Consider the following 25,794-nt stretch of genomic DNA (forward strand, 5'->3'; position numbering starts at 1 on the left):
TCATTTCAGTATTTATGTTCTTCACTACTATAAGTTCACTCTGAAAACTTGTCAAAGGTAGAAGGGACTACATGAATGCCAGTGTTTGCTTTTGGCACTCAGACCTGTGTGAAAAGCCAGATAGAAAGTGGCAGTATAAAGCACACAATGACTTAAAAATTGAGATTTTGCTGGCAGAGAATTTGCCTGTATGCAGCAGTGAGTAAACAACAGCTTCCTGTGCTCAGGCACAGTGCAAAACCAGTTCGCTGAAGAGAAGGAAATACTGCAGGGCTCAGAACGCAGAGATAAAAATCATCTCCTTTCTGCTTCATTGTTACAAAGCTCTTTTTTGTTAAAAAAAAAAAAAAAAAAGAGGTCTTGGTTTAAAGCTTAGTTCTGTTGAAGACAATAAGTAATCACAGCTGTTACCTCTGTATTGGGTCACTAATGTAGTGGTGAGGAACAGGGTGCGAGGTCTGTACTAGCAGAATGCCTCCTCCGCTTCCAGATAGTGTTTTGTTATCAGGGAAAAAATTAAAGGTATGGGGATTTGGGGGGTTTGAGGGGTTTGGTTTGGTTTGGTTTGGTTTGGTTTGGTTTGGTTTGGTTTGGTTTTTTAAGGCATGCCAGCAGCAGCATGGGCACATCTTCAGTAGTGATCACATGGTGAGAAAGATGTAAACAGTCTAGAAAGGCTGAAAGAAAAGTTTAGTCATAATTTGGACCAAAGACAGGTGGAAATTGATACTTATGTTATTGGCAACTTTTAAAGATTCACCTTTCCCAAGGCATAACGTAATTTTTGAGAAATACTATTTTTTTCAAGCATCACCTTTGCACCAGAAGCATCACAAGCTGTTAAGTAATCATACAAAATAAGTAGTATAGTCAAAGAGGTGTGCGTAAAAGTAGCCCAATTTGAAAACTTGTATCTTACAAAATGACTGAGTATAGTCATAAGTACAAGGAGGTCAGCAAATAAAAAACTGCTTCCAACCATGATTATCCCTGCTGTGTATTATACAAATCTCATAGTTTAAGCTGCTTCATCCCTCCACCTCACTGACTCCTACTGACTTATCTAGAACACAGTGTTAAATTCAGCATTCACTGTATTCAAGTAACTCGGAAAACTGAAATGTCAACAAATGAATAGATGAGAGCTCCTCTAAGGAATTGCTTAAGACCTTTTGAAGGGTAAAGTGTATTACAACAGAGTTAAGTTCTGAAAGAAGGGGGGGGATACTAAACTTTCAGTTCTTGCGGGTGGGGGAAGAAAGTGCAATTAATAGCTTCAGCACAGGTAGGTCTATCTTTCCTGAAAATACAACGAAGAAGAAAAAACAACATGACAGAAGAAAAGGGGAAGGACAAGCTAGTCCTGTTATCCTGCCTGGCAGGCTGGAAAAGTAGAGCGGGAAAGACAAAACCCCGGGGCTCCAAGTGCTGTGGTGTTATTATTTATAGCAATTCTTTTGAGGCACTGAAATAGAGCAGCGACAGGCTTAATACAAATCCGCACAGCATTAACTGGATAGGGAATACAGCAAAGGTAGTAGCCATGTTGTGCCAGTATTTCAAGAATAAGGACTTTGTACTCCGCCTGGAATTAATGCAAAACCTGCACGGCGGTTCCAGTTTGCTGGTGGTTGCTGGCGGGGATCCCAGGCGGTTTCTGTGCTGGAGACTGGGGGAAGGGAGAGTAAGAGGAAAAAGAGCAAGTCCCAGCCCGCTTCCTCCCACACACGTCTTAAAGGATCAGGACTGCTCAGCACAGCAGAGAGCAAGAGGGATTTCAGAGCAAGAAGAATAACTGAGACGAGGGTTTGTTTTCCGCACTGTTAAAAGGGGTTGGCCTTTTTTATTAGTCTTGATCATTTATTGTGACGTACTGGCTTACAGAGGGAATTACTGTCTGATGTTTTCTCGGATTTCTGTAAGTAACTCTGCTGATTTCTAGAGGCTGATGTTAGATTTAAGGATTAAGTCGCTTTTTTCATTTAACAGCTAAGGAATCTGGACAAGCCCTAGGGCCCAGTACTGGGTTCATGACACTCCTAGCAATGGCAGTGAGAGCTCTGCTTTCAGAATGAATCAGGCCCTAACAGAAAAAGGTGAATATGCATATTTAAATTGCTGTGGTTTGGTTTTTTTTAAACAAGTTTGATATTTCTTCTCGTCCTTTAGTAAGGTTAGTGTTCCTAAAATGGCTTGCAGTAAATCAGGAAGCATTAATTTTAATCATGCCACTGCCAGTGGTATTGAGATCCAAATATTTTTTAATACCACCACTGCACCTCCCTGGTTCAAAATTCACAGCTTTCCTGAGGGGCTGTACAAAGTCTCTGTCTAAATAACAGTGTGCCTGCCATTACCAGCTGGCTGTGCTGCATGAACCTGTGGGGAGAAAGTGGAAGGTAGCAGAGCTGGTGTACCAGCTTGGAAAGCTTATCAATGCCCACGGGAAATCAAGGCATTTCTTAGATGTCCAGATCTGTCTGGTTCCTTTAAACCACTACAGCTCACAAGGGCTGTAACAATCCTCACCTACTCAGCATAGGCTGAGAACATTTTCATTGCAATGGTTTTGGCTTAATCGTGTACCCCAGAGCCCTTTAAACGCAACGTTGCCTGCCAGTTGCTGGGAAGGCAGAGCTCTGCCTCCATTGTTAAAGCACCATAAAGATGTTCCCATTATAGATAAAGACCAGTTCTTCCTAATCGCAGGTTAAAACGCCTTTGTGCACTTGCCTGATCGTCACCTCAGCTCTGCCCTATGGGGCCACAGTTCATTGGGGCTTTGGGAGAACTGCTGCCAGGCTGGGATTCTGAGGCACCACTACCATACAAGTAAAAGACTTGAGCTCCTAGTAGTGAATCCTTTGCTTCACATTAATACAGCCTGTCTTTTAAAGCATGATATTAGTCTTCTGGCATCTGCATTCGCAGCAAGGTCCTGCTTCAAACGGCCAATGCATTGGTCAGAGGGATCTTGCAGCTTCCCCATTAATCTCCGACTCAGCCAGTGGGCAGGGAGGATGAGCTCTCGGTATGAGCTTTCAGGATCTTGCCAATAGAGAGCGGGAAGCGTCATCAACCCTATGGAAAATTCCACATCGAACAGAGATCTAGCTTTTTTTTCCTTTTTATTTTTATTTTCCATATTGTCTCACCCATAGCCAAACAAGCACCTAGATGTTACTTGGAAAAAACATCAATGGACCCCAGGTTCTGACTCTTTTTATACTATTTTCCTGATCAGAATAACAGCATCTGCAATTTTTTTTATCTTATGGCTCATTCTTTGAAATGCATAGGTCAGGATTATACTCTACTTTGGCCAGTTTAGTATTCCTCAGACATTCAAGGTAACTGTAACACTCATATACCAAAAAGGCAGAAAAAAGTTATCTCGGAAAATGTTTTTTTTTTTTCCCCACTGGAGAACATGCTGACTTTGGAAAAAAAACCCCACACATTTCATTAGTCACGATGGAACTTTTCAGTTCTCTCTGTTTAGAAGTGACTTTATGTTAACAAACATGCTTTTAGTTGTTATAGAAAGTAAATTTATTAGTTTCAATCTGTTCCTTAATAGAGCTGACAACATCTTTGTTCTTGTGCTGGTCTGAAAGGGAACGCGGTCTGGAAAAGTAGGGATTTCGCATGGATGGGATATTTCAGATTTTTATCTCTTTTCACAGTGAAGGGATGAATGTCATCTCTAATTTACTTCAGTGTACAGCATGAAGATGAGCATATGCCAGTCCCCGTGGAGCCAGTTTATCGTGTACTTCTGCATGACTGTTTGCATGATTCCAGTGCAACATTTTCTGCAGATCCCTTAGTCTGTGGCCATTCACAAGGAAAAGGAGTGCATTTCCCAAGCCATTCTTTGTCCAAAGTGACTAGTTGTGCTATTTCAGCAAGCATAGGCAATTGCTTCCACTCATAAAATTTGCCTTGCCATACAAAAATAAATATTTAGAAACTGAAGGGTTATTTCTAGGTTTTTAAAGTCCAGGTTGAGTTCACAGAGTTGGCAGGTAGAAAAACTGGCTTGTTAAATTTATAAATGGCATTAAGCTTTGAAGTCCTTTAAGGAAATAATTATAATAATATTTATGTTTCTGGAAAGTTTTTAGTAATATTCAGATAGAAACACCTCCTTGACTATATTAGATGGCATCCAAACCTAAGAACGTTACAGTCCCTTCCCTAAGAATTACACTGCAAATATTACTTTCCAGGATGGCTTTTCTTTGAGGCATTTTTTGTAGTTTCAAAGCTCACAGTAAGGATTAGATTATTTCCCTGGACCTTAAAGATAATTTGACATTAAGTAAAAAGTGAGATACCGGTTTTACTTATCATTACCTCCTGGTTGTAAAATGGTGAAAACCTTCCTTTCACCGAACAACAGTTCTGTGCAGGTATTGAGTAACTGGCACCTTTGACACTCGTTTAAAGCCATGGGCATTTAGCCTTCTTGCCAAACACTCACAAGTCCCCCTGAAGTTACTGGCAGCTGGGAACAGGCCAGATCTTCCAAATCTGCATGCTGTGCTACCTGACCTCACCTGGCCTCAGGAGTGCCCCTTCTGCCTTGCAGTGGCAGTTCAACAGGGCTCTGCAAGCACACGTTCAGGAATGCAGGGGCTGCGTACTCAAGCCCTAGTAGTTAGTTCACCTCTGTTGTAGCCAGCCGCAGGCAGTGGCAGCGTGATTGCGGTAATGCAGGGCGGTTAAAGACCAACTTCACAGGCAAGATAACCAGAGCTACTGGGCTCTGACTTTTTTTTTTATTATTATTATTTTGTTTTTCCACCAGAATTTATGTAACCAACTATGTACCTGTTTCATACATGGGGAAGCCACGAAGTTTACCAGGGAAAACAATGGTAAGAAAAGACATTCACTGAGGGTCTTTTCTGGTTTTTACCCGTTGTGCTTAAGAAAATTGAAACAGATCTCTCTTTTTTTTTTTTTTAGAAACTCATTGAGAATCTGTGAGCAGTTAATACAGGTTTAGAACTATTGGTCTTTCAAGGCCTTTCATCCTACTTTTATAGGACATGGAGGTTTAGAAGTATATATATAATATATAGTATGGTACATTTACTATGCATTTATCACATTGCAGTACCTATTAATGAACTGGCAGTCATTAGATATGTTCTAGCATATGTATTTTACTTCAGGTGAACATCCGTAAGGTGCCTCTTGCCAACGCCTTGAGCAACTAAGACGTGCTGAGATATTCTTAGGGTCTTCTAGGAAGATAAACAAGATTAAGCCTGTTGCTGCAATCTTGAAAGGAGCACTTTCCAGATGCTGTGTGTAGCACTGGGTGCAGTGGATGCAATAGTCAAGGCCTTGCCATCATAACCAGCATGCCTCCACACCAACCACCCCCACGCTCCTGTCCCACCCATTCCAGCAGCCTTAAGAAGAGTGTCCTACACCCCTGTACAAGGGGTGCCTCAGGAGCCTTGCAAGCATCCAACCCCTCATTCTACTGGAAACATCTGCTGAGATCAGTACAAATCTCAATAAAGAAATGCACACGCAAAATTCCTGTGCAAATAAAAAAGAATATTACTGGTCATAGAAAACTCAAGAACTTTTGTAAATATTTAGGAGCTCCATCTGCTGGCCGTATTTGACAGCTGTTTGCATCTATACCGAGTCGTCATAAAACTTTAAGAATAATAGTTTAAAGTCTATTGTAAAGCTTACGAATGTTTTAGTAATATTACCTCTTTTGATTTCAGGAGCTGCCTAAACATATGGCTAATTTTATGCTTATTTCCAAGAACTTGTGTATCAAATCCTTCAAAACCCAATTTTTTACTGATACTGGCTGACGATCTTGGTATTGGAGATGTGGGTTGCTATGGCAATGATACAATAAGGTAAGAATGTATTCTATGAAATAAATTATCCCTTCCTGGTGAATTTCAGTGGAAAAAGTATTGATGACACTTAGTATTAGAAAATTCATTATTAATGGATTAGTTTATCTATCTAGATACACTTCTTTTCAAACCATGTACAAAATAAATGTTCTACAGTAATTCCTATTGGAGTAATAATTATACAGGCATGCTTGAGTAACTGTCTTGGACTTCTAATTTTCAGCATATACAGGCAGAACTTTGCAAATGTGTCCGTGTATTGTGTTTGTCAGGCATGTGTATAATTTATAAGTTTCCACAACTCCAGGACTGAAATATCAAGGACTGAGATTAGGATTTAATATCAGCTAACAACTAATGATTGTATATATATATATCCTGTGTTTACTCTAACCTATTATAGACTTGGAAATTGTGTTGTCCTGTATCTATTAATGGAATCTTTTTCACTATGCTGCATGAGCTTTTGATATGGGATAGCCCTGAAATACTTTTTCTTTTTTTTTTTCTTTTTAGTTATTAATAAAAACACATTTATCCGTGGAAAATTCATTTCTAAGGGTCAAGGTATCTCAAAAAATATATAACACAGAGCTTTCCTAGTTGAGTTGTAGATAAACAGAGAGTTTTGTAAATTTGATGGTGATGTCCTCGACAAAACTAGGAGGAGTGGGATACCACAAACTTCTGTGTAATACATTTTCATCAGAGATGGGATTTTTCTCTTTAGGACCCCTAACATCGACAGCCTGGCAAAGGACGGAGTGAGACTTACTCAGCACATTGCTGCAGCTGCTGTCTGTACTCCAAGCAGAGCAGCTTTCCTGACTGGCAGATACCCCATCAGATCAGGTTGGGCCTCTCTCTAACGGTTCACTGCAGTCTGTCTAGCCATTATTGCTATTAAAAATCCCCTTAAATAAACCATTTTTAAGACTAGTTAATCTAAGGATTGGGGGTCTTAGTGAGATGGGCAAAAATAAAGATGACTAGATTTAGTGATTGATTGATTTCTATGGGAAAATCCCCACAATAAAGCACATTTAATGTGGCTAAATGACAACACAGAAATGGATGAAAATCCAAACAGCACAAACCACCCAGAGGTAGAAACATGAAGAAGAAAATTGTGTAAACACTGTGTGTTCAGTGGTATTAAGATTATATTAAGTGTAATATTTTGAATATCCTGGTAAACTTTTTCATAGTGAAATGTGCCAGACTGTGGAATAGTTCTCAACAATAACGTTTTAAAACAGATTTACTTCAGCCACTGCATATGGCAGTAATAATCAGTATAGCTCCTCTGATGTGATTCTGACTTGCTAAAGGAGAAATGTAACAATGAACTGTACATTTCAGAAGTGTGTACCCCTGACTCTGTAAGCCTTTTGTTCTATATAAAACTTTTCTTTCCCCCCTCTTTTCTTTTTTTAACATTATATTTTAATAGAACTTTTATTGTAAGAGGTTGCCTAATGTTCAAACATAGGCATCTTAGTGCCATTTGTAGACACTCCAGCATAGCTGAGGCATCTGTGTTGGACTAGCAGATAATGACATGGGACTTGGAGAAGACATCGTCTGGGGGTCAATCAGAATATCCCAGGGCATACTGAATGGCTTATAAAAAGACACTAGGCTTAGGCAACTGAGTCCCATTCATTAGAAAGAACAATCTGAGAAGACTGAAAATCTGAAATAATGGCTTGTTTTGTTTTAAAGACTGTTATTCCTCTCTAGGCATGGCATCTGGCACTCAACGGCAGGTTCTCTTCTGGAACGGGTGTTCTGGTGGGCTCCCACCAAATGAAACTACTTTTGCCAGAATACTGCACCAGCAAGGTTATTCTACAGCACTTGTAGGTATGAGACATAGCAACTTGCCGCCTTTTCATTGCTTGTTATCCAAACAAGGCAGCTTCTGTAAATATTTTTCTTTGCTGAAATGTCTGGGATCAGTTAAACTAGAGTTTCTTGTATGCTTAGCTTTCAAAATCAGCAGGGTTTTTAGAATGCCATCCACAAGCCCCTGTGTCAGCACAGCACATCTGATAAATCCAAAATGAGGATGTATGGAATACATAGATGTAGACTGCAAACAGAAGTAAATGCAAAGGAAAGAATCTTGTTTGCGCAGTACAGATTGCATTAGGAAGAACCAACAGAGATATTCACTGATCTATTCTAGCAGAAAAATGTTGTCTGCCAGTTGGTACCCAGGCACCACAGTGGTCTTAATTCTATCTGGTGACTAGATTTTCTGTTATTTACACATCCTGCTTATTATCACAGCTAAGACTCTAAGAGTGCCTTATTTTCTGCAAAAAGAAACTCTGCCAAAAAAGCTGAAAGAGTCCCATTGACTTCAGTGGGTTTTGGATCAGAATACATGTCCAAAAAAGAAAATCCTATTAACTCTTTGCTAATTTTGCCTGAACGGCAATTTAAGGCTGTGTCTTTCAAGCCCCTCTCATTTTTAAACTTTTTTTGATGTAGTCAAAGGTGTCATGTGCTTAATTTTAATTACTGTGTTTTTCACACCTCTGCTTGGCTCCAGCACACTGAGGTGTCATTTAGTTCCTAAATTGAAGTGAGTCTTAGTGATGTACTGACTTCACACAAGCCTGTGCAAAGGGGCGAACTTTCCCTAGCTCACTGCAGTCTGGTATAGCTTATACAGTAAACTACACTCATATACATGAGCACAGAGATGTTTAGCAGTTCTCAGAAGTTATTTGTCTAGCTAATAGCCCCTAAGCCCGTGGTTATAGACTGTCTGTCCTTCAGTGTCAGGGTAATTACACTGCTCTGTAATATGACTTCATTAAGGTTCATTAGCAGCATATGACATACTCTGATATGTCCAATTGTACTGGATAATTGGAATGGCCTATTTTTGCTACTCATTTTAGGGGGAGTGTAGACACACAGAGCCAGTATGTACACCTTCTTCCTGAAATTTGTTCTTGGACTGTGAAGGACAGATAGAATTTGTATGTAAATTAGTTAATATTTTTGCATTTAGCTGTTTCTTTTGGCACAAGAGTTTGTCTAGTTTCTCCCCATCAGGCTACCCATTAATGAACGGCTACTTTATCATGTGAAAAATAATAAGCACCAACTATTGCAACCCTATTTGTTCTTATTCAGGGAGGCATCTGAGCTGGACCATTGCCCTACATGGAATTTTAACAGATAGGTGAGGAAAACCAGCTGTTCTAGGCAGATAAAGTGCCAATGCGTGATTGCTCCCTGAGAGTCTGTCCCCATTCCACACCAGCTCCTCCCTTGGCTGCACCTTAACTGAGGAGCGCAGCCAACCTATTAGAAATACAGGCAGACACACCCAAGAGTAATGATGTTGGATTTAAGATCTTTGTTTTATGTTTTCAGGGAAGTGGCATATGGGTGTGAACTGCAAATCCCGCCGTGATCACTGCCACCACCCTTTAAATCATGGCTTTGATTATTTTTACGGCATGCCTTTTACCCTTTTGAATGAGTGTCAAGGCACAGATGACCCTGAACTGGCCAAGTCTTTGCAAGATACATATTGGCTGTACACACAGATGATCATCCTTGCAGTGCTTACTCTTTTGATTGGAAAACTTACAAATTTATTCTCAGTAAAATGGAAAATAATCATATGTCTGGCCATCTGTGGTCTCCTGTATTTCCTCTCCTGGTTCTCCAGCTATGGTTTCACCAAGTACTGGAACTGTATCCTGATGAGAAACCATGATATCACTGAACAACCGATGAATCTAGAAAAAACTACTTCTAATATGCTGAAGGAGGCAGTTTCATTCATTGAAAGGTAACCAACAAAAACTGTATCACATTTTAAGGATTTTTTTAAATAATGCAATTACTGTGTCATACACCCCTAGGTTAGGCAGCCGGCATGCTGAACTACCTGTGCTGATGCTGGCCAGTAATTTGTTGTTTTCTGGCACCCCCTACCTGTCAGCATCCAACTGCTGTCCTTTGTCTTATACATAGCTTGTCAGCTCCTCAGGAAAAGGAAGAGGATGGTTTTTGTGTTTATGTTTTGTTCACCTAATACAAAGGGGTCCTGGCCAAGGACTGGGCCTTCTGCCAGTAGGCACAGAAAAATTATTAGCCTGATGAATGGACTGTCATAGAAAGTGTCATATGAAGTTAATACTTTACAAACAGGATGGTGATAGTGAGTTTTGTTTTGTTCTCCAAGGGTGTCCTTCATTTACAATACTATTAGCAGCCTCAGCTGGCATTGAACAAGCCACTAAGTCTTTAAAAGTATACATGTGTCAAGTTTGGGCATATCCCTGAATAAGATTGTACCATTTCTGTCAGGGTTTTTTAAGGGAAATTGGGGGTAAGATAAATTTCTTCTGTAAAACTTTGAGCATAGATAATCTCAGGCTCCTAGGATATCCTGCCTGGCCTGATGTTAAAGGGATACGGTTCCCCTGTGGGTGCAGTGTCATATCTGCCTCTTCCATGAGGATGTCTCTTATGCTCAGTGACACCCATATTAATTTTAAGCAAGAGAGTCCTATTCTCCTTGCCTCTGAGAGTGTGTCAGTCTTTTGGCTGTGAGCTTTCCTAGTTATTTAATGTTCTACACGTCTAGTTTGGAACCAGAAAAAGAAAGGGCCCATTACTATTTTGGTCTTAATACAGAACCAAAATCTTTGAGCGGTGTTTTAATCCCCTGTCTCCCAAAACCTAAAAAATGCAAAGATGTCAAAATCAAAAATTTTTCTTTTACACCCCAATAATAATTTTTATTGAGATAGTCACTACCATGTCACTGTTATATTTTGGGTTGAGTGACAGTCTGCAGAGAAATGACTGTTGTTTTCTTTTATTTCAGAAACAAGCATAGACCGTTTCTTCTCTTTGTTTCCCTTTTACATGTTCACACCCCTCTCATTACCACAGAGAAGTTTCAGGGAAGAAGCAGACATGGCCTATATGGAGATAACGTAGAGGAGATGGACTGGATGGTGGGTAAGTGGTCGTCTTGAAGAAAATCCTTAATTTATTTGAATGTGGAAAAGAAACTAAAGGGGTGGTCACAGAACTCCCTTTTTGCATATGACAAAAATCAGTGAACTTGCCTTGGATACACAGTTAGCTCCAGAGATTGCCAATCCATTACCACACACCTCTTTTTTTCTTTCTTGAGATGAAAGCCCAAACTTTTCTTGTAAGGATTTGTTATTTTTATTTTTTTAATTGACACACTTCTGTGCTGCAGTGTTAAGTGCAGTCAAATAACCAGATATGTGCTTGATCATGTGGTTAATCAAAATGTATGACATTTCTCCAGCTCCATCTAGTCTCAGAAGATATAACTGGTGCTGCAGATGAACATTACATTATACAGTGGTTGTTTTGTGTACTTGTTTGTTTCTATCGAAGAATAATCCTTGGAGCAGAAACCAGAACTCCCTCCTAGCCAAAAGGCCAAGTTAAAAAGCTTTGGCGTTTAACTTAATAAATTGTGTGAAGTCAGTATATTGCGAAGACTCACTTACGTCTAAATCTAGGCTTTGAGTGCCAATTGGCCACTAAGCCTTACTTTGTAGTTGCTTTCTGCTTCAATGGGAGGGAGGGAGATAGCTCCTGTTTGTATTTAGTCAAAAGTGAAGACCCTATTGAGAAAGCATTCACCTCCTGTCCAGGCCAAGATTCAATCCCTGAACCTTTTCTTCCTCCAATAACCATGTTTACAAACTCGTATTTTGAGAGGAGCCCCACTGCTTCTGATGGGCAGGCTGAGAACCTCTGTGAGATCCAGTTGAACCAGAGGACTCTGCCATGCTTCTCCTGCAACTTTTTGGCACCAGTCACCTTCAGGCACAAGCTACACAAGCAGAGCTGGATAGCAGAAGTCCGATGGTGTAAGGAACATGCCTTGTATAGGCCAAACAGGATGGCAGCCCGTGAAGACAGAAGTCTCCAGGGCTGGACAGCTAAATAAGAGATTTGGGGTCTAATTTAGAACCAAGATGCCTAGACTCAACCTAAACTCTTTTTGGGGGCAGGTGTCTACTTTTAGGTAAGGTCAATAAGTAGTTTGTAAAGGAGAAGAGATTGAGCAAAAGAGCTAATCACTGCCTTATGCTTTTTCCTTGTATACTTCAGCTTTTGCTGCCGTTTCTGTAGCTATGGAAGCTGTTCTTGGCAAATATATTTGATGCAGTAGGTGATGAGGACAAGCAATCAGAGATAAGTCATATTCTGCATAAACATTTGATGCTATCAGTACCGAAAACATTCATTATGAAGTTAGATTTGAATTGCACTCTGTGGAGTTTTCCCACTGACATCAGGAGAAGATTTTGGTTGATAGTATGCAGCCTGATCTCAGAGTCCCTGTTCAGTTCCTGGTGAGACACAACAGTTTTCTATGATTAGGAATCTAGGTAGCACCATTATTTAAGCTTTTCAAGATGCTTGAGGCTACACACTGGAGACAATCCTTGACTCAGAGAACTTAAAGCATAAAGCTGACAGTATTCTGAGTGGCTTGAATAAAAGGATCATTCATTTAAATTGTTTTCCTATTGGTTTCATTTTTTATTTTCCTGTTTTTATAGACACTGCAAACAAATTTTGGACACATTCAGCAGCATTCTGTTGGGTTCTTATTATTTCTGTAATGTAGGATTACTCTTTGCATTGCTTGTGGTAGCTCATAACAGAACTCATTCAGGTAAATGGAAAGACTCTGTCTTCACTGAAGTTTGAGTCAAGGCCTAAAAAATCTGACTGCATCTCCAGGCATAATGATGATGTTTTGCTTTGTTTATAGGCAGGCTTCTGGATGTTATTGACCAAGAAGGCTTGAAGAATACCACATTCATTTATTTTGCATCTGATCATGGAGGATCTTTAGAGGCTCACAGAGGAAATGCTCAGTTGGGTGGATGGAATGGGATCTATAAAGGTAAAATTTTGGTCATGCGTACATGCATAAGATTTCCTGTTAAAAAGAAAATGATAGAATAAAATACATCCAGAGAGACTATATTTACTAAACTGGGATGATAACCTTGGATTGTAGGACTGGAGCAAAATCAGGGCATCAGCTATTCATCTTTCAGCCCCCAGACAGGATCACTTTCACCAAAGCTACTCCTGACAGATATATTGTCTAACCTGTTCTTAAAGACCTTCAGTGATTTCCCAGATAACCTAGTTTTCATTGTCTATGCTACTGGAGGTTTTTTCCTGGTACTTATCTTAGATTTCCTTGCTGCAGTTTAAGCAACAGATCTTGCCCTATTCACCAATCTACAGAGAAGAGATTCTTTCTTTCCTCCTTGCAACAGCCTGTTGTTGCAAGGTCATCATGTATTTCAGTGCTATTATGTTCCCCCTCGTTCATCCTTTCTTTAGACTTCAGTACATTTGTACCCCCTTCTAGTTCCATGTTGTCTTTAAATATTGTAAGCATACTATCTGATCCATAACCCGAAGCACTACTTGAAAATGTTGTAGCATCATAGCATCATAGAATATCTTGAGTTGGAAGGGACCCATAAAGATCATCAAGTCCAACTCCCTGCCCCTCGCAGGACTACCTAAAACTAAACCATATTACTAAGAGCCCCATCCAGATGCTCCTTGAACGCTGACAGGCTTGGTGCTGTGACCACTTCCCTGGGGAGCCTGTTCCAGTGAGCGAACACCCTCTCAGTGAAGAACCTTTTCCTAATATCCAATATCCTGATGCAGATCCAGAACACACTGTTTGCAGTCTCACTTGAAACATCCTTCTGTTTTTCACAGTAGACAATTATCTATGTCAACACTAGCAGATATCATGCTGACTATTTTCTTGATACAGTTTTCCAGTTTCTCATCTATCATATAGATGTTTCATCTAGACTGACTTTCTATGACTGGCTTGCAACACGGTGACAAAAGCTCTATGGAAATAAAGATCTATGGTATTTCTTGCATGTGCTCCCTCCAGACTGCCAAGCCTCGAAGAGCCACTGCGACAGCTTGGGCAGCTTGGCACTTATTGTATAATGAAGCCTGAAAACTGCTCCCATCACTTATTTCCCTACAGAAGAAGATTCGGGTGCTTTGATCTTGCTCAGCATCAAAATGCACATTGTCTAGTAGTAAGTTCCTTGAGGAGCGACACAAGCAATGTTTGATACAGCTGGGATCTCGTCCAGGAACAGTCCTAAATGCTAAATTAGCCTTCAGTTCTGGATATGAAGTTTCCATACCAGAAACAGATGCAAAAAGGCCAGTGGGCTCACTTGAATAGCTCAGAACCTAACCTAGGGAATTAATTTCTACTAGCCTAACACAAGTGTATTAGTAACAGGGGAGTCTGGAGAGGAAAAGTGAATGTGATTAGACAGAGATTTCAGTATGAGAGGACAATGATGAAATCATGCCTGCTTAGAGAGGAGACAAGAGGAGACAGAATGTCAGTTTAGGTATTAATAACAGAAAGGCATTCCCATTTATGTCCACATAGAACAGAACAGGGGATATCCCAGTGAAACTAACTAGCAATCACTCAAAAAAGATTAAAAGATTTAGTTTAATTCATAAATATCTGTAGAACTCACTGCTGCTATTGCTAACAGGATATTAAAAACAAGAAGATAAATAAGTCACACATATGAATAGTGAGAACAGCCGCTAGTGAATAACAAAGCATGAGATACCTTTACGTTACATAGTACACAGGTTATTGCACGAGCAGCTGGACTGGCCCTGTTCATAATCCATCATGCCACCTTGTCAGCATTTAAAACCAAGCTCTGGAACCTTGCCTCTCAGCTGTGACTACGAGCACACCTCCTCCATAGCAAAGTCAGGCATTACTTAGCAAAGCCAGAGGCTAGTATAAACTACCATTCAGCTGCTGATTTATTAGCTGAGCTAATAAGCTAGCTTCAAGTTTTGTTTGCCAATTTTCCTACAACACTTTCCAGCAATGACTTGTCATTTCTGCCCTTGACAGGAGGAATAACAGAACAAAGGTCATATAGGTACCTGAGCTTCAACATTTTTGCAATTTTTGTTTTTCTAACTGGATCCTCAACTTGGAGTTGTGGCTTTAAACCACATTGTTTCATTAATATCCCCATCCTTGACATCTATAATTCATATCTGTAATTAATGAATGGTTCTCACTTTGAAATACTATTCAGAACAATTAATATTTTGACTGATAAGAGAGCTAATTCCGTGGTGGGATTAGAGGAATGCAAGAGAAACCAAGTTAAGAAAGAATCCTTGGATTACCTCAGGACAACTTCAACAGAAATGTAGGTGGCAAGTCTTCATCACTGCAGCATATTCAGACTACTCCCCTATTTACTGCACGGGTTCCACACTCTTCCATTTGGGACCACCTCAGAGCATCCCTGTGACTGTAAACTCCTGGAGGGCGAGCACACATTATCCTAATTCCGCTCACTGCTCTCCAGGACTGCAAATAATTTCGTAATGTTCCTGCTGCCCCAATTGTGAACTGTCTGACAACCAAGCTTGCCATGTGTTAACCCCCTTCGTCAGGCACCAATTGGGGCTGCAACCTCTCATTGACTCCAAGTCAGATTTTGCTTTTTATTAATAACAGACTTTTTTCTTGTTCATGTTATTAGGGAGTGTGGAGATTATTCTCAGACATGACATTCAATTAAAATTATGGGTCAGAATGTCTTCTCAGGTGTCAAAGGGTGGAATTGTTCCTCTTCTGCCAACAATACTGCTTAGTAGTGAGTTGCCATATGTGCCACCCAAGAAAGCACTGTAAAATAAAGATGTTAATAATACTTCTATTTTAAGAATGGTATCTGCACTGTAGTCATTCTACTGTTCTCCAGGATTTAGTGTGTCTTCATTAAAGTTATTTGAATATTCTGAAAGTTTTAAAACCTTTTATTATACTTCCATAATATATGTCTAATACCTTTCATTCTTTATCTTTTTTGGTACTTTTTTTCTCGCCTCTAACAGGTGGAAAAGGAATGGGAGGCTGGGAAGGAGGGATCCGTGTCCCAGGAATAGTTAGATGGCCAGGAGCGTTGCCTGCAGGGACAGTTATCAATGAACCGACAAGCCTTATGGACATTTTCCCAACAGTGGTTCAACTCGCTGGAGGGGCAGTGCCTCAGGACAGGTACAAAGGTGGCTTCATAAACCATATTTGCTCCCCTTTCTTCATTTAGATAGATGCTGACTGTACATGTCATGCATCCTAACAGCCACAGGTTAAATTCTGTTTGTTTCTTAACCAGGCAGTTCTCTAGCTTGCTTCCTGTGTAGCTCTTTCCCCACCTTGTCTGCAGATGCAGATATTCACAAAGCTGGTTGGTCCTGTTAGACTACTAGGACAGGCCCTTCCAAGACTAGGAAGCCTGGTTCTTCATGAGTAGGGAAGGTGGAGCAAATGGCTCACGGCCTGCATTTGGCTGCCTGTACCGGAGAAGTAGCTTCCTCAACAGCAAAAAATTTGTAGCATCTATGTTAGACTCCTCTAAAGAACACAAGAAAGCATGGGTGGCTAAGCCATTTGAGCAAAAAGCATAAAAGTAGTGGTGGTGTGTAACTAAACCAACTGTTAGTCAATTATTTTTTTTTTAAATGAAGCCTCGTGCTCACAGAGCTATCAGTGACTTCAATTTCAGGGAGCAAAATTAAAAGCTGTGAACCATGCCTTCACTATAGTTATCACTTACTTCCAGGAAAATTACAGTAATGGTGACTTATCTTTCCAGGCAGGATGTGTGAACTAGCTCTAATTGCAAAAACTGCTAGTAACTGCTAATCACCGGTCTCCACCCATCCACAAAATTAAAAATTTCAGGGCTCATTAGCTAAACAGTAGCTTGGTTTAGCAATGACACTTGAAATCGTAATGCTGCATACACGGAGAGTGAGTACTGCTCACGCTCCAGCTGCAGACTGAAATTCTTACGCTGTCTGGTGACTCCTGTCCTCTCCATCAGGGTAATCGACGGGCGCACCTTGCTGCCTTTGCTGCAGGGGACAGTTCAGCACTCCGAGCACGAGTTCATGTTTCACTACTGCGGTGTGTTTCTGCATGCAGTGCGGTGGCACCAAAAGGACAGTGAGTATAAACAGCCCCCTCCAGCGTATCAGAGATGATGTAATGAACTCTAGCTTCCAACAGAGTATCATGTAAAAACATATGTACATATATCTGGAGTAAGTTTATTGCCTCAAATGCTCACTTCTTCTGCAAGGTGCAGAATGACTTTGTTGTTAGCTGTCCTGCCTTGCCTGAGATGAAGGGTTTCACTTCCTGGGTAGCATAGCTTCAAGAATCTCCCCTGTCGCTGCACTGTTTCTATCGCTTTTGCTGCAAAAGCATTTGGGATCAGCTTTAGTGTAAGATTGAAGAAAAAGGAACTGCATGCATAAGGTCTTTATCTTAAGCAGTAGGTTGTTTGTTTTCAATAGCCCCATCTTATTTGTTTTGTTTTTGTCAGCTGTGGCATCAAACAAGCTGGCTGCAGCTATAAGCCTTTCCTGAGCTTTCAACAAGCACCCGATCTTTGCTGATATCACCCTCCATTACAGCGTAAAAGAGCACAGGCCAGTGACTGGTAGCTGTGTCCTTGTTCCTGCTCAGAAGGGAGGATGGCATTTGTGCCACCAGACACGGGTGCCTGGATCTGAGCTTGTTTTATAGTCACTGAAGAGATGCAGATGTTTACAGGGTGTGATTCACCTCCTTCTGGTTAGCACATCTGGGCTAGATCGGTCAGGCCTGTTTCTCTCCACTAACTAAACAGGGAGCTGAGACTGACCATATCAGATATAAAAATCACCCTCATATTAAAGTTAGTTGAGATGAATTGCACCTTCTGTGGCTGGATGATGTAAGTGTAAAGTTGATGAATTTGCGGTGATGCGGCACTCATTTTCTTTTTTCATTCTGCACAGCTGGAGAAATGCAGAAACCGATGGAGTAGGCTATGCCTACTCATCTTCCCATCCTTTAGAAACTTGAATGAGCCCCTTTAATTTTTGTTTTGCTTTCCCTATCTGTGAAGTGAGAGAATTACAGAGTTCTTGAGAGACTGCAATTAGATAATGGTTACAAATGCTAGGGCATTCCACCATCAGCAGCTGTTCACATTCAGCTGGTATGTTGACAGGGAGCTGGCTGTTCGAAGAGCACTTTGAGTGCTGACCATGGGGTGAGATAACCTTAGGCAGCCCAGCAGGAAATCCATCTTATGTCACAGTGATAACTGGGTGATCTTTCTCGTGCCCATTTACATTTCCTTTATGATACTTTCTGATACAATGACAGTATCAAGCATAGATAGTATCAAGCCAAGAATCTGCTTGCTCAGTGAACACTTGAAGACTACAAAACTTACCTGTACTTGCAAATATTTCAAAACTGACTTCTCTGTTCCCCTAGATAAACACACACACGAGAGTATCAGGATAACAGCTGAGAACTTTGCTGTCTGTCTTGTTGGCATGAATAAATACATACCAGAGTTGCAACACCAAAATTTTAGTCATGCTGCCAGTTTAACCTTGAGGTCAGTGAAGCATGGCTCCTGGGCAGGAAGTCACTGCGCTCGGCTGACAGGAAACATGGAGGAAAGGGACTAAGGACTAAATGTGAGGATGTGATGCCAGGTGCTGTGGTGAAATTTTATTTTTAGGTTCTTGATCACCAAAGATAAATCTGGGTACTTCATTTGAGGAAAAAAGTGTAAGCTATACAAGCCATACAGTACTCAAGGAGCTAATCTCTTCAGGGTGAGATCCAGAGCAACCCACGCAGTGCTCAAGGAGCTGTATGGTAGAAAATGCTAAGTACAATGGTGTTTCATAAATCCAGTTCTTCCATGGAGTGGAGCATCTTCAAGCCCTCCATGGAAGGTTTGTGTTTTGGTTTTTTTCTCTTGAGCCTCATTCTCTATTTTCTCTGGAGAGAAGATGCTGATAACATTTTTGTCTAAGAACTAGGAAAGGGATTGTTTATTAAAAAAAAAAAAAAAAGAAAGAAAAGGGAAAGAGTGCTGCAACTGCCGCTATTCTGCCTTGTAGCCGAGCAGTAAGGCCTTCACAACCCTACCAGGGCTGCTGCAATTGAGCAGAACCGCTGCAGAGCTGGTGCTTGGCGCAGCCACGAGCAGGTGGGCCTGGTCTCAGCAGCTCACTCTGCCTTGCTGCTTCCTGGAGCTGGGGGTTTGGATGACCTGATACCACCACGGCTATGAAACAAGGTGATCCCAGTAAGGGAACCACGCTTAAGGTGCTCACAGCCAACATTTTGGCTGTCTCAACTAATTACTTATCTAAGGAGACCAGGACTCAATTCCTTCCTCTGTTTGGGCTCAGTCAAAAGATATCATCTCTAAGTGACATGTGTAAATCACCAGTCTGCATCTTTGCTCTTCCTGTGGAAAGTGGGCCTCTGCAGTAATTAAAAATCAAGATTAGTTGAACCAACCCCATGACCTAACACTTTAAGCAATCAGTTTTGGTTAGGGGTTATCTCCCACTGTTTTTATGGAGCACCTTAACATGATTAAAATATAGGGGGGGGGGGGGGGGGAGCCAACAACTCTGGCAGAGGGACTGATATGCTCCTTCCCTGGTAAGCGCTGTAGGGAGTAGGCCAGCATTGGAGAGAAATGCCCAGCAGGGGAACGCTGCAGGCGTGGTGTCGTGCAGCACCCACCTCCCAAAACATACACCGCCTCCCCGGCCGAGCCGTCCCCCAGCACCGGGGCAGCCATGAAGTCTGGTTTCCCAGAGTCCCGCCGCAGAGCTGCGCCGCGGGGCCGCTCTCCCCTCAGCCGCCGGGGGAACCCGCCGGCGGGGGGCAGCGCGGCACCGCCAACCGCCACCGGCCAACCGCCGCAACCGCCGCCTCGCCGCCCGGCAGGCGGCAGCAGCGCCCGCGCTCGGCGGGCGCCGGCTCGACAGTCAGGCGTGGAATCAATGCTTGCGACGAGAAAGGTATAAAAAAAATAAAATCAAACCAGATCTCCCTGGCTCTTCGGCGCAGTTAGCTGCTCCGCTTTGCACTTTCACATCTCGAGGTGCCCTGTACGAAAAGCCGCCCGCATCCGTGGGCGTGCAGAGGGAGTGTGGCCAGGCCCCGGCAGGCTGAGGGCTGCAGCCTGCTGCCCTGGGTCCCCGGGGAGGCGTGGGGCAGCCCCGGGCCCAGCCGGGCTCACGGCGCCAGGACCGCTCGCCGGGCCCCCCCACGCGCAGTGCCTTCATTTCCAAAGCGCTGTCACCGCCGGTGCCCACCTGACCCACAGCCTGAGCTCCAGGCCGGAGGTTTGAGCTAACATGCACCAGCAGAGCGGGGCATGGCCTGGGCCCCAGGGAGCGCTGCTTTGAGTGTAGGCATGGAGCCTACAACAGCCTTGGCTTGGCAGAAACATGAGGGTCACCGCTTTGAATTTCTCTCCCCATGTATCCACTACTCAGCAGACCAGGGAGTTAAGAGACTGACAATGAGAGTACAGGTCTTAGAGCTGTCCCTAGAGACATGAGAGATCACTTCACCTGACACAGACTGGTGCCAAGCCTGCCCCACACCACAACTGCCAGTAGCTCCAGGCTTGATCACAACTAACCCTGAGCCCACTCAGCTGTTCACATTACCTAAAGCAGAACAGCAATCAGAAACTCAAATATCCTATGCCTCTAAATCCATCACTAGTCTTAGAGATCTCTCTTCATTTCTTTGTAATGCATATTTTTTCTGGACAGAGAAAGTTTCCAGGCAGAGAAAGCTTTGTCTGACTGCAGCAGCTCCCAAGAGAAAATTCCTGCTAGAAGAGTTGTGCTGCACTTCCCTTGTGAAAGGCTAAATACATACTCCATCAAGGGACGCGTTTAGAAGAGTTGCTTTTCAGGTTAAAGGGCTGCTGTTCTCCTCACCTAGCTTTCACCTCTTGTTCTCCTGGGCTATGTAAGGTGTGTCTACGTTACAATTTCAGTTCAGATCAGAAGCGTGCTTTTGAAGCAAACCCCTCTTGCGCGTACCCACTCACTGTGCTTTGGGTTGCATTGTGGAATGGGCTTGGAGATCGTGACTTTAGGTTAGATGAAACTAAACTGTAAAATAGGCTCCAGTACCATACCTAATATGCTCTAATCACTAAAAGATGTTGTATAGATAGGACCAGACAAGAGTTAGCCCCCAGTAAAACACCCCCAGACAAACACAGCATGGATGTCAAGCCACCAATAACTGTTCTGCTCTACAGATCAGTTTCTAACAGGCCACGCTACCTGTAACATAAACACAGATACAATATGCAGATGCAAGCTGTGTTTTGTGTTCCTATGAAGCCACAGGTACAGCTAGCTCTGCTATGCATGCCTTTCTGCAGTTGTTCCCCATTGAGCCACAACTGCTCATGGCAAGAGGGTTGAAAACAATGAGATGTTCTGCATATGAAAGACTGGCTCATCAAATCTTACCGTGGGGCTCAACTTTCAGCCAAGCCAGAAATTCTGATTCTTTGCTCCAACTGCCATTACTTCTGACTGGGCTGACAGACTTTTTAGTCTGTTTTAGCTCATTTACAAGTCTATGATGTTCATATTACATATTTATTGTCTGTTTACTTCTATGTATTGGACAGGCTAGATATGAAGCCATTGTGTCTTGATGTCACCCCGGCAGGACCCATCAATTAAGCCCTTCACTACAGCCAGAAGAATCCTTTGTCTATATGTTAAAGAGTCCTTTCCTCTAGCACAGCACAATAAGGCTTATTAGTGACAGTCTGTTTCTTTCTGCTCGTTAAACTGATTGTTACCAGATGGGTTTGAGAGATGTTTGGATTGAAGAAGCAGGTTTCCTTTCCCTCGGGCATATTATATTAACATGTTGCCCTATAATTCACACACATCCTTCAAATTCTGTCAGAGGTACTGCAGTAGCAAATTGCATATCCCTCTTTGCCTCTTGGAGATGACTGAAACCCCTGCTGCTCCCATCAGCACTGATTTCTACCACCCTTTTTTTTTTTTTTTTTTTAATCCCTCTGTAACCCAGCTGTCTACTCAGCTCACCAAGACAGGTTAATTACAATCAGCCTCACTGTATCCTTCTGAATGAACTAAAAAGGACCTGGCTCTCTCCCACTCTGCAACTCCAGTAATTATTTGCAGCTGTGAAAAGTGGATGTCAAAATTTTGCGGCATCAGAACGATTCTCCTCACTCTACACTCACTTCTCTGAACTGCCCTATAGTGTATAAGTTATGGCGAGTTCAGCTCAACTATTTATGGAAAAGAGTGACTAAGTTTGTTTTTTCTGAACATTGATCACAAAGTCCTACCTATAGCTAGATAAGTCTACCTGCCCATCCCATATTTCTCTCTTAAATGGTCATTTTAGCAATATCACAATAGTGCTCTGACTAGAGCTAGCTAATCAGAAAAATGCATACGGCCATGAGAGTACTTATTTCACTCCTTCTAACAAGTATCTATGCTACCTGACCAACAGACATAAGACCCAAATCCCATGCTCGGGGAACCCTGATATGACAGGGGATGCTTGCATTTTTGTCATGAGACAAATGCTCTTTTAGTCATAAGACAGGGAAAAGTAGAAGGATGTGGCGCACATCCCAGCCAGCAGCAAAGCACACACCCAAACAGAAGTAAGGAATACCCGTCCTTAGTAAGCCATCAGGAACTGAGCCCATTTCCTTTAAGAAATCCACATTCTGCATCCTTTCTCACAATTTCAGAAATGGAGGTATCTAAAATCTATAACATTTCTAAATGTATTATACCAAAACATTTCAGAACCATTGAGACATCATCCCTCCACAGAAGTGCAGAAGTGTAGCTTAGCAGGACATGGGGGAAATAAATAGACACATAGCCAGCCAACCAGCCAGCAACCGGGGATTTTAAGCAAAAAGATTATCTGAGCCTTCATATCTGTTATTTGTTCCCCCTCACCTTTTAAAAAGTTTTTAACTGTTATTTATTAACCAAATATGTTCTAGCAGTAGTGACACAACAGAGACAGAAGAATAAAGCTGCAGACTCCCAGTCATGAAGAACAGCTCTGGGGACAACAGAAGGAAAGAAAATTCAGCTGATTCCATTGAACCAAAAAGAAAATGCCATGTAGGGACAACAGAGTTGTCAGCTCAGTGCATTACAGAAGCAGCTCCAAGAGTTGAATGTCCCCTTTCTTCTCCTGTCCCTTTTTCAGACATAGTATCTAATTGCTGTCTTCTTGTTGGGCACATCCTTGCCTCTGAGTTCAGTGTAGTGCTTTCTACACGTGGGGTGAGGAATAGCGAAAAATGGAGGAGGGAGAAGGAAGGAAAATCTCCTGTTGAACTGCATTCAGATTTAGCCCTAGTCATCTGTCACTTCCATTACCAGTTACAGACCTGCACTCATCCAGCAGTCAGTACAAGAGCTCGATAAAGTACAAGTTCTAAAGCCACAAACTAGTTGCCTTCATCATGTTAACTTAAAAACTAGACTCCAGATTTTACTGTTTTCATGGCCTGCAATTACCACCCTATTTGAAAGGTGTGCTGCAAAGTAAGCACAGAAATGAGCTGTGACCAGCTTCTGCCCAGGTGCTCTTCTTGGCTCAGATGTACAGAGCCAACAGAAGAACCATGACAGAAGTACCTGCACCCAGAAATCAGGGGCTACATTCCCATTTTTTCCCCCCAAGAGGCATGTAGAGTTTTAAAGGGACACAAGAAAGTGGCAGAGACTCCCTCTGCACCCAAAATATTAGACCTAACCATCCACATAGCATATATGGCCCTGCACATACCAAGAGCCCAGGTGTACCCATGAGCCACAAAAACCATTGTGAATCCCTGCCAGCTCCCAAAAGAGTCTTTCCCCATATGCGACAACCACGACATAAGCTTGCCCTAGGAACTACGAAGTAGGTCACTTAAAACATGAACCAATCTTTTGGGGACCTCCCCTGACTCCTAATGCCATTAAAGCTGTTCAAAATGTGCTTCTTCTGTGACAGGTGGCACCATATGGAAAGCTCATTATGCTACTCCAGTATTCCAACCAGAAACCTTTGGGGCCTGTTTTGGAAGAGGAATTTGCCCGTGTTTTGGGGATGGTGTAACCCATCATGACCCTCCGCTGCTGTTTGACCTCTTGCGAGATCCTTCTGAGGCAAGTCCTCTATCAGCTGACACTGAGCCCTTGCTCAACGCTGTAAGGAGGAGAATAGAAAAAGCTGTAGAAGAGCATCGTAAGACGCTGACTCCAGTGCCACAGCAGCTGTCTCCTTACAATAATCTATGGAAGCCATGGCTGCAGCCATGCTGTGGCACATTTCCGTTCTGTTGGTGTGATGAAGAAAACAACAAAGCAGATGGCATACTTTAACACCAAAATTAAAGTACAGTTAGCTTAAAGAAAAAGTAATAGTTTTCACATTCACATGACTACAGTCATACAGAGATATGGGTCAAATTACACTGGAATAACTGAAAGGGACGTTATTGATGCTTTTTATTCAACCTTTTTTCTTACCCACAGAAACTCAATAAGCCTGTAGTTTAAAATAAAAAATTGAAAAAGCTCCAAATGTATTCCACCTATGGGTCACCTGTATAATCTATCCCTCAAGTGCGTAATTCTGGATTAAATACCCAAGTAAATGAAACTGATTTTCAATTCAAAAAAATTATGAATGATAAGAAAGCAAACTTTAATTGCAGCTGTTTGTACAGGTAATATGCTTGTTAAGGCAACAGGACTAGCCCAAGAGGGGATACACTGGCCTCTGAGAACTAAACACCTACTAATTTACAGCAATTTTTTGCCTCATCTCTATATTCATTTATCTATCGTGTAAGAATTCCCAGGAGAAACTGAACTGACAAGTATGTTTTAAAAATTAGGTAGCTAATGTTACCATCTCAAATTCAGCAGTGAAGTATCTACCTATTCTGAAATGCTAAACCACAGCAATTCCTACTGACATACATTTCCACGTTGTTAAATGATCTTACTTGTGAGAGCATTGAAAATCATCGCCCAGCTGCCTCGACAAGATAGGTCCCAAATTTCACAATCTGCGAGACCAATTCATAAGCTGCATGTCCCACTTCAGTAATAATGCTCCTGATTTCATAAATGTGCTATTATGCCCCATGAAAAATGTGCTTTGTTTTGTGAGACAGCACTTTGTTTTCAGTAAGAGGTGGTAAAAATTCACTGCACATACTAATCACTTCAGTGTACAGGTCATCTTCTCCAAGCCAAACAAGTGTCAGCACTCTGTACAGTCATTAGGGAAAGGGAGGGAATTAAAATATCTAATCCTCTCTTGCTGCCCTCAGGTTAAATAAATTCATCTCTCAATATATAATCCTAACCATGCTCTTGCAGGGTTTTTGTGTCAAATCCGATTTTTAAGTGGAGGTTCCTGCATTTTCTGCTTCAAAAAAAGTAGATTGTGTGCCAGAGACTCAAACTTGTAAGGCTTCCTGGACACTGTGTATTCACTCCTACCACACAGCTTAAGGTCACCAAGATTTTAAAAGCAACAAGGGACAGTAAGAGCAGCACAGCAGGTGCTTCAGATGACTTGTTTCCTTAAAGCTAGCTACCTTGCAGAACCACGCCAGTGCAGCTCTGTTCAGTACCAAGGTTGTCCGTGTGTCATTTTTTGCCTTTTAGAAAGGGGAGGAGATAAGAAGGCCCATGGCAGCCGATAATCCCAGAGCAGTGCACTGCTCTCTCAGCTCTTGCGCTGCAACAGCAGGTCCCAGCCCTTTCACCAGCCTCAGGACAAAAAAGTCTGTATGCCTGGACTACGCAGTGTTTTGCAGTGTTTTCAGGCAAGCTCCTGACTTACACCCCCGATGTGGTATGT

General features: G+C 42.1%; 1 protein-coding gene across 1 annotated transcript; it reads left to right on the forward strand.

Moving 5' to 3' along the window:
* The first annotated feature begins 1,993 nt into the window (after window positions 1-1,993).
* Window positions 1,994-24,299, forward strand: LOC142404910 (arylsulfatase D-like). The gene is made up of 11 exons (XM_075491912.1): window positions 1,994-2,096; window positions 4,814-4,883; window positions 5,757-5,897; window positions 6,631-6,752; window positions 7,644-7,766; window positions 9,297-9,720; window positions 10,765-10,901; window positions 12,712-12,846; window positions 15,894-16,056; window positions 16,886-17,007; window positions 23,929-24,299. The coding sequence occupies exons 2-11, from the start codon at window positions 4,831-4,833 to the stop codon at window positions 24,297-24,299; spliced, it is 1,791 nt and encodes a 596-aa protein (XP_075348027.1). The 5' UTR covers window positions 1,994-2,096; window positions 4,814-4,830.
* The last annotated feature ends 1,495 nt before the right edge of the window (window positions 24,300-25,794 follow it).

The sequence above is a fragment of the Mycteria americana genome, chromosome 1 (assembly GCF_035582795.1).
Source record: "Mycteria americana isolate JAX WOST 10 ecotype Jacksonville Zoo and Gardens chromosome 1, USCA_MyAme_1.0, whole genome shotgun sequence".
Classification (NCBI taxonomy): Eukaryota; Metazoa; Chordata; class Aves; order Ciconiiformes; family Ciconiidae; genus Mycteria; species Mycteria americana.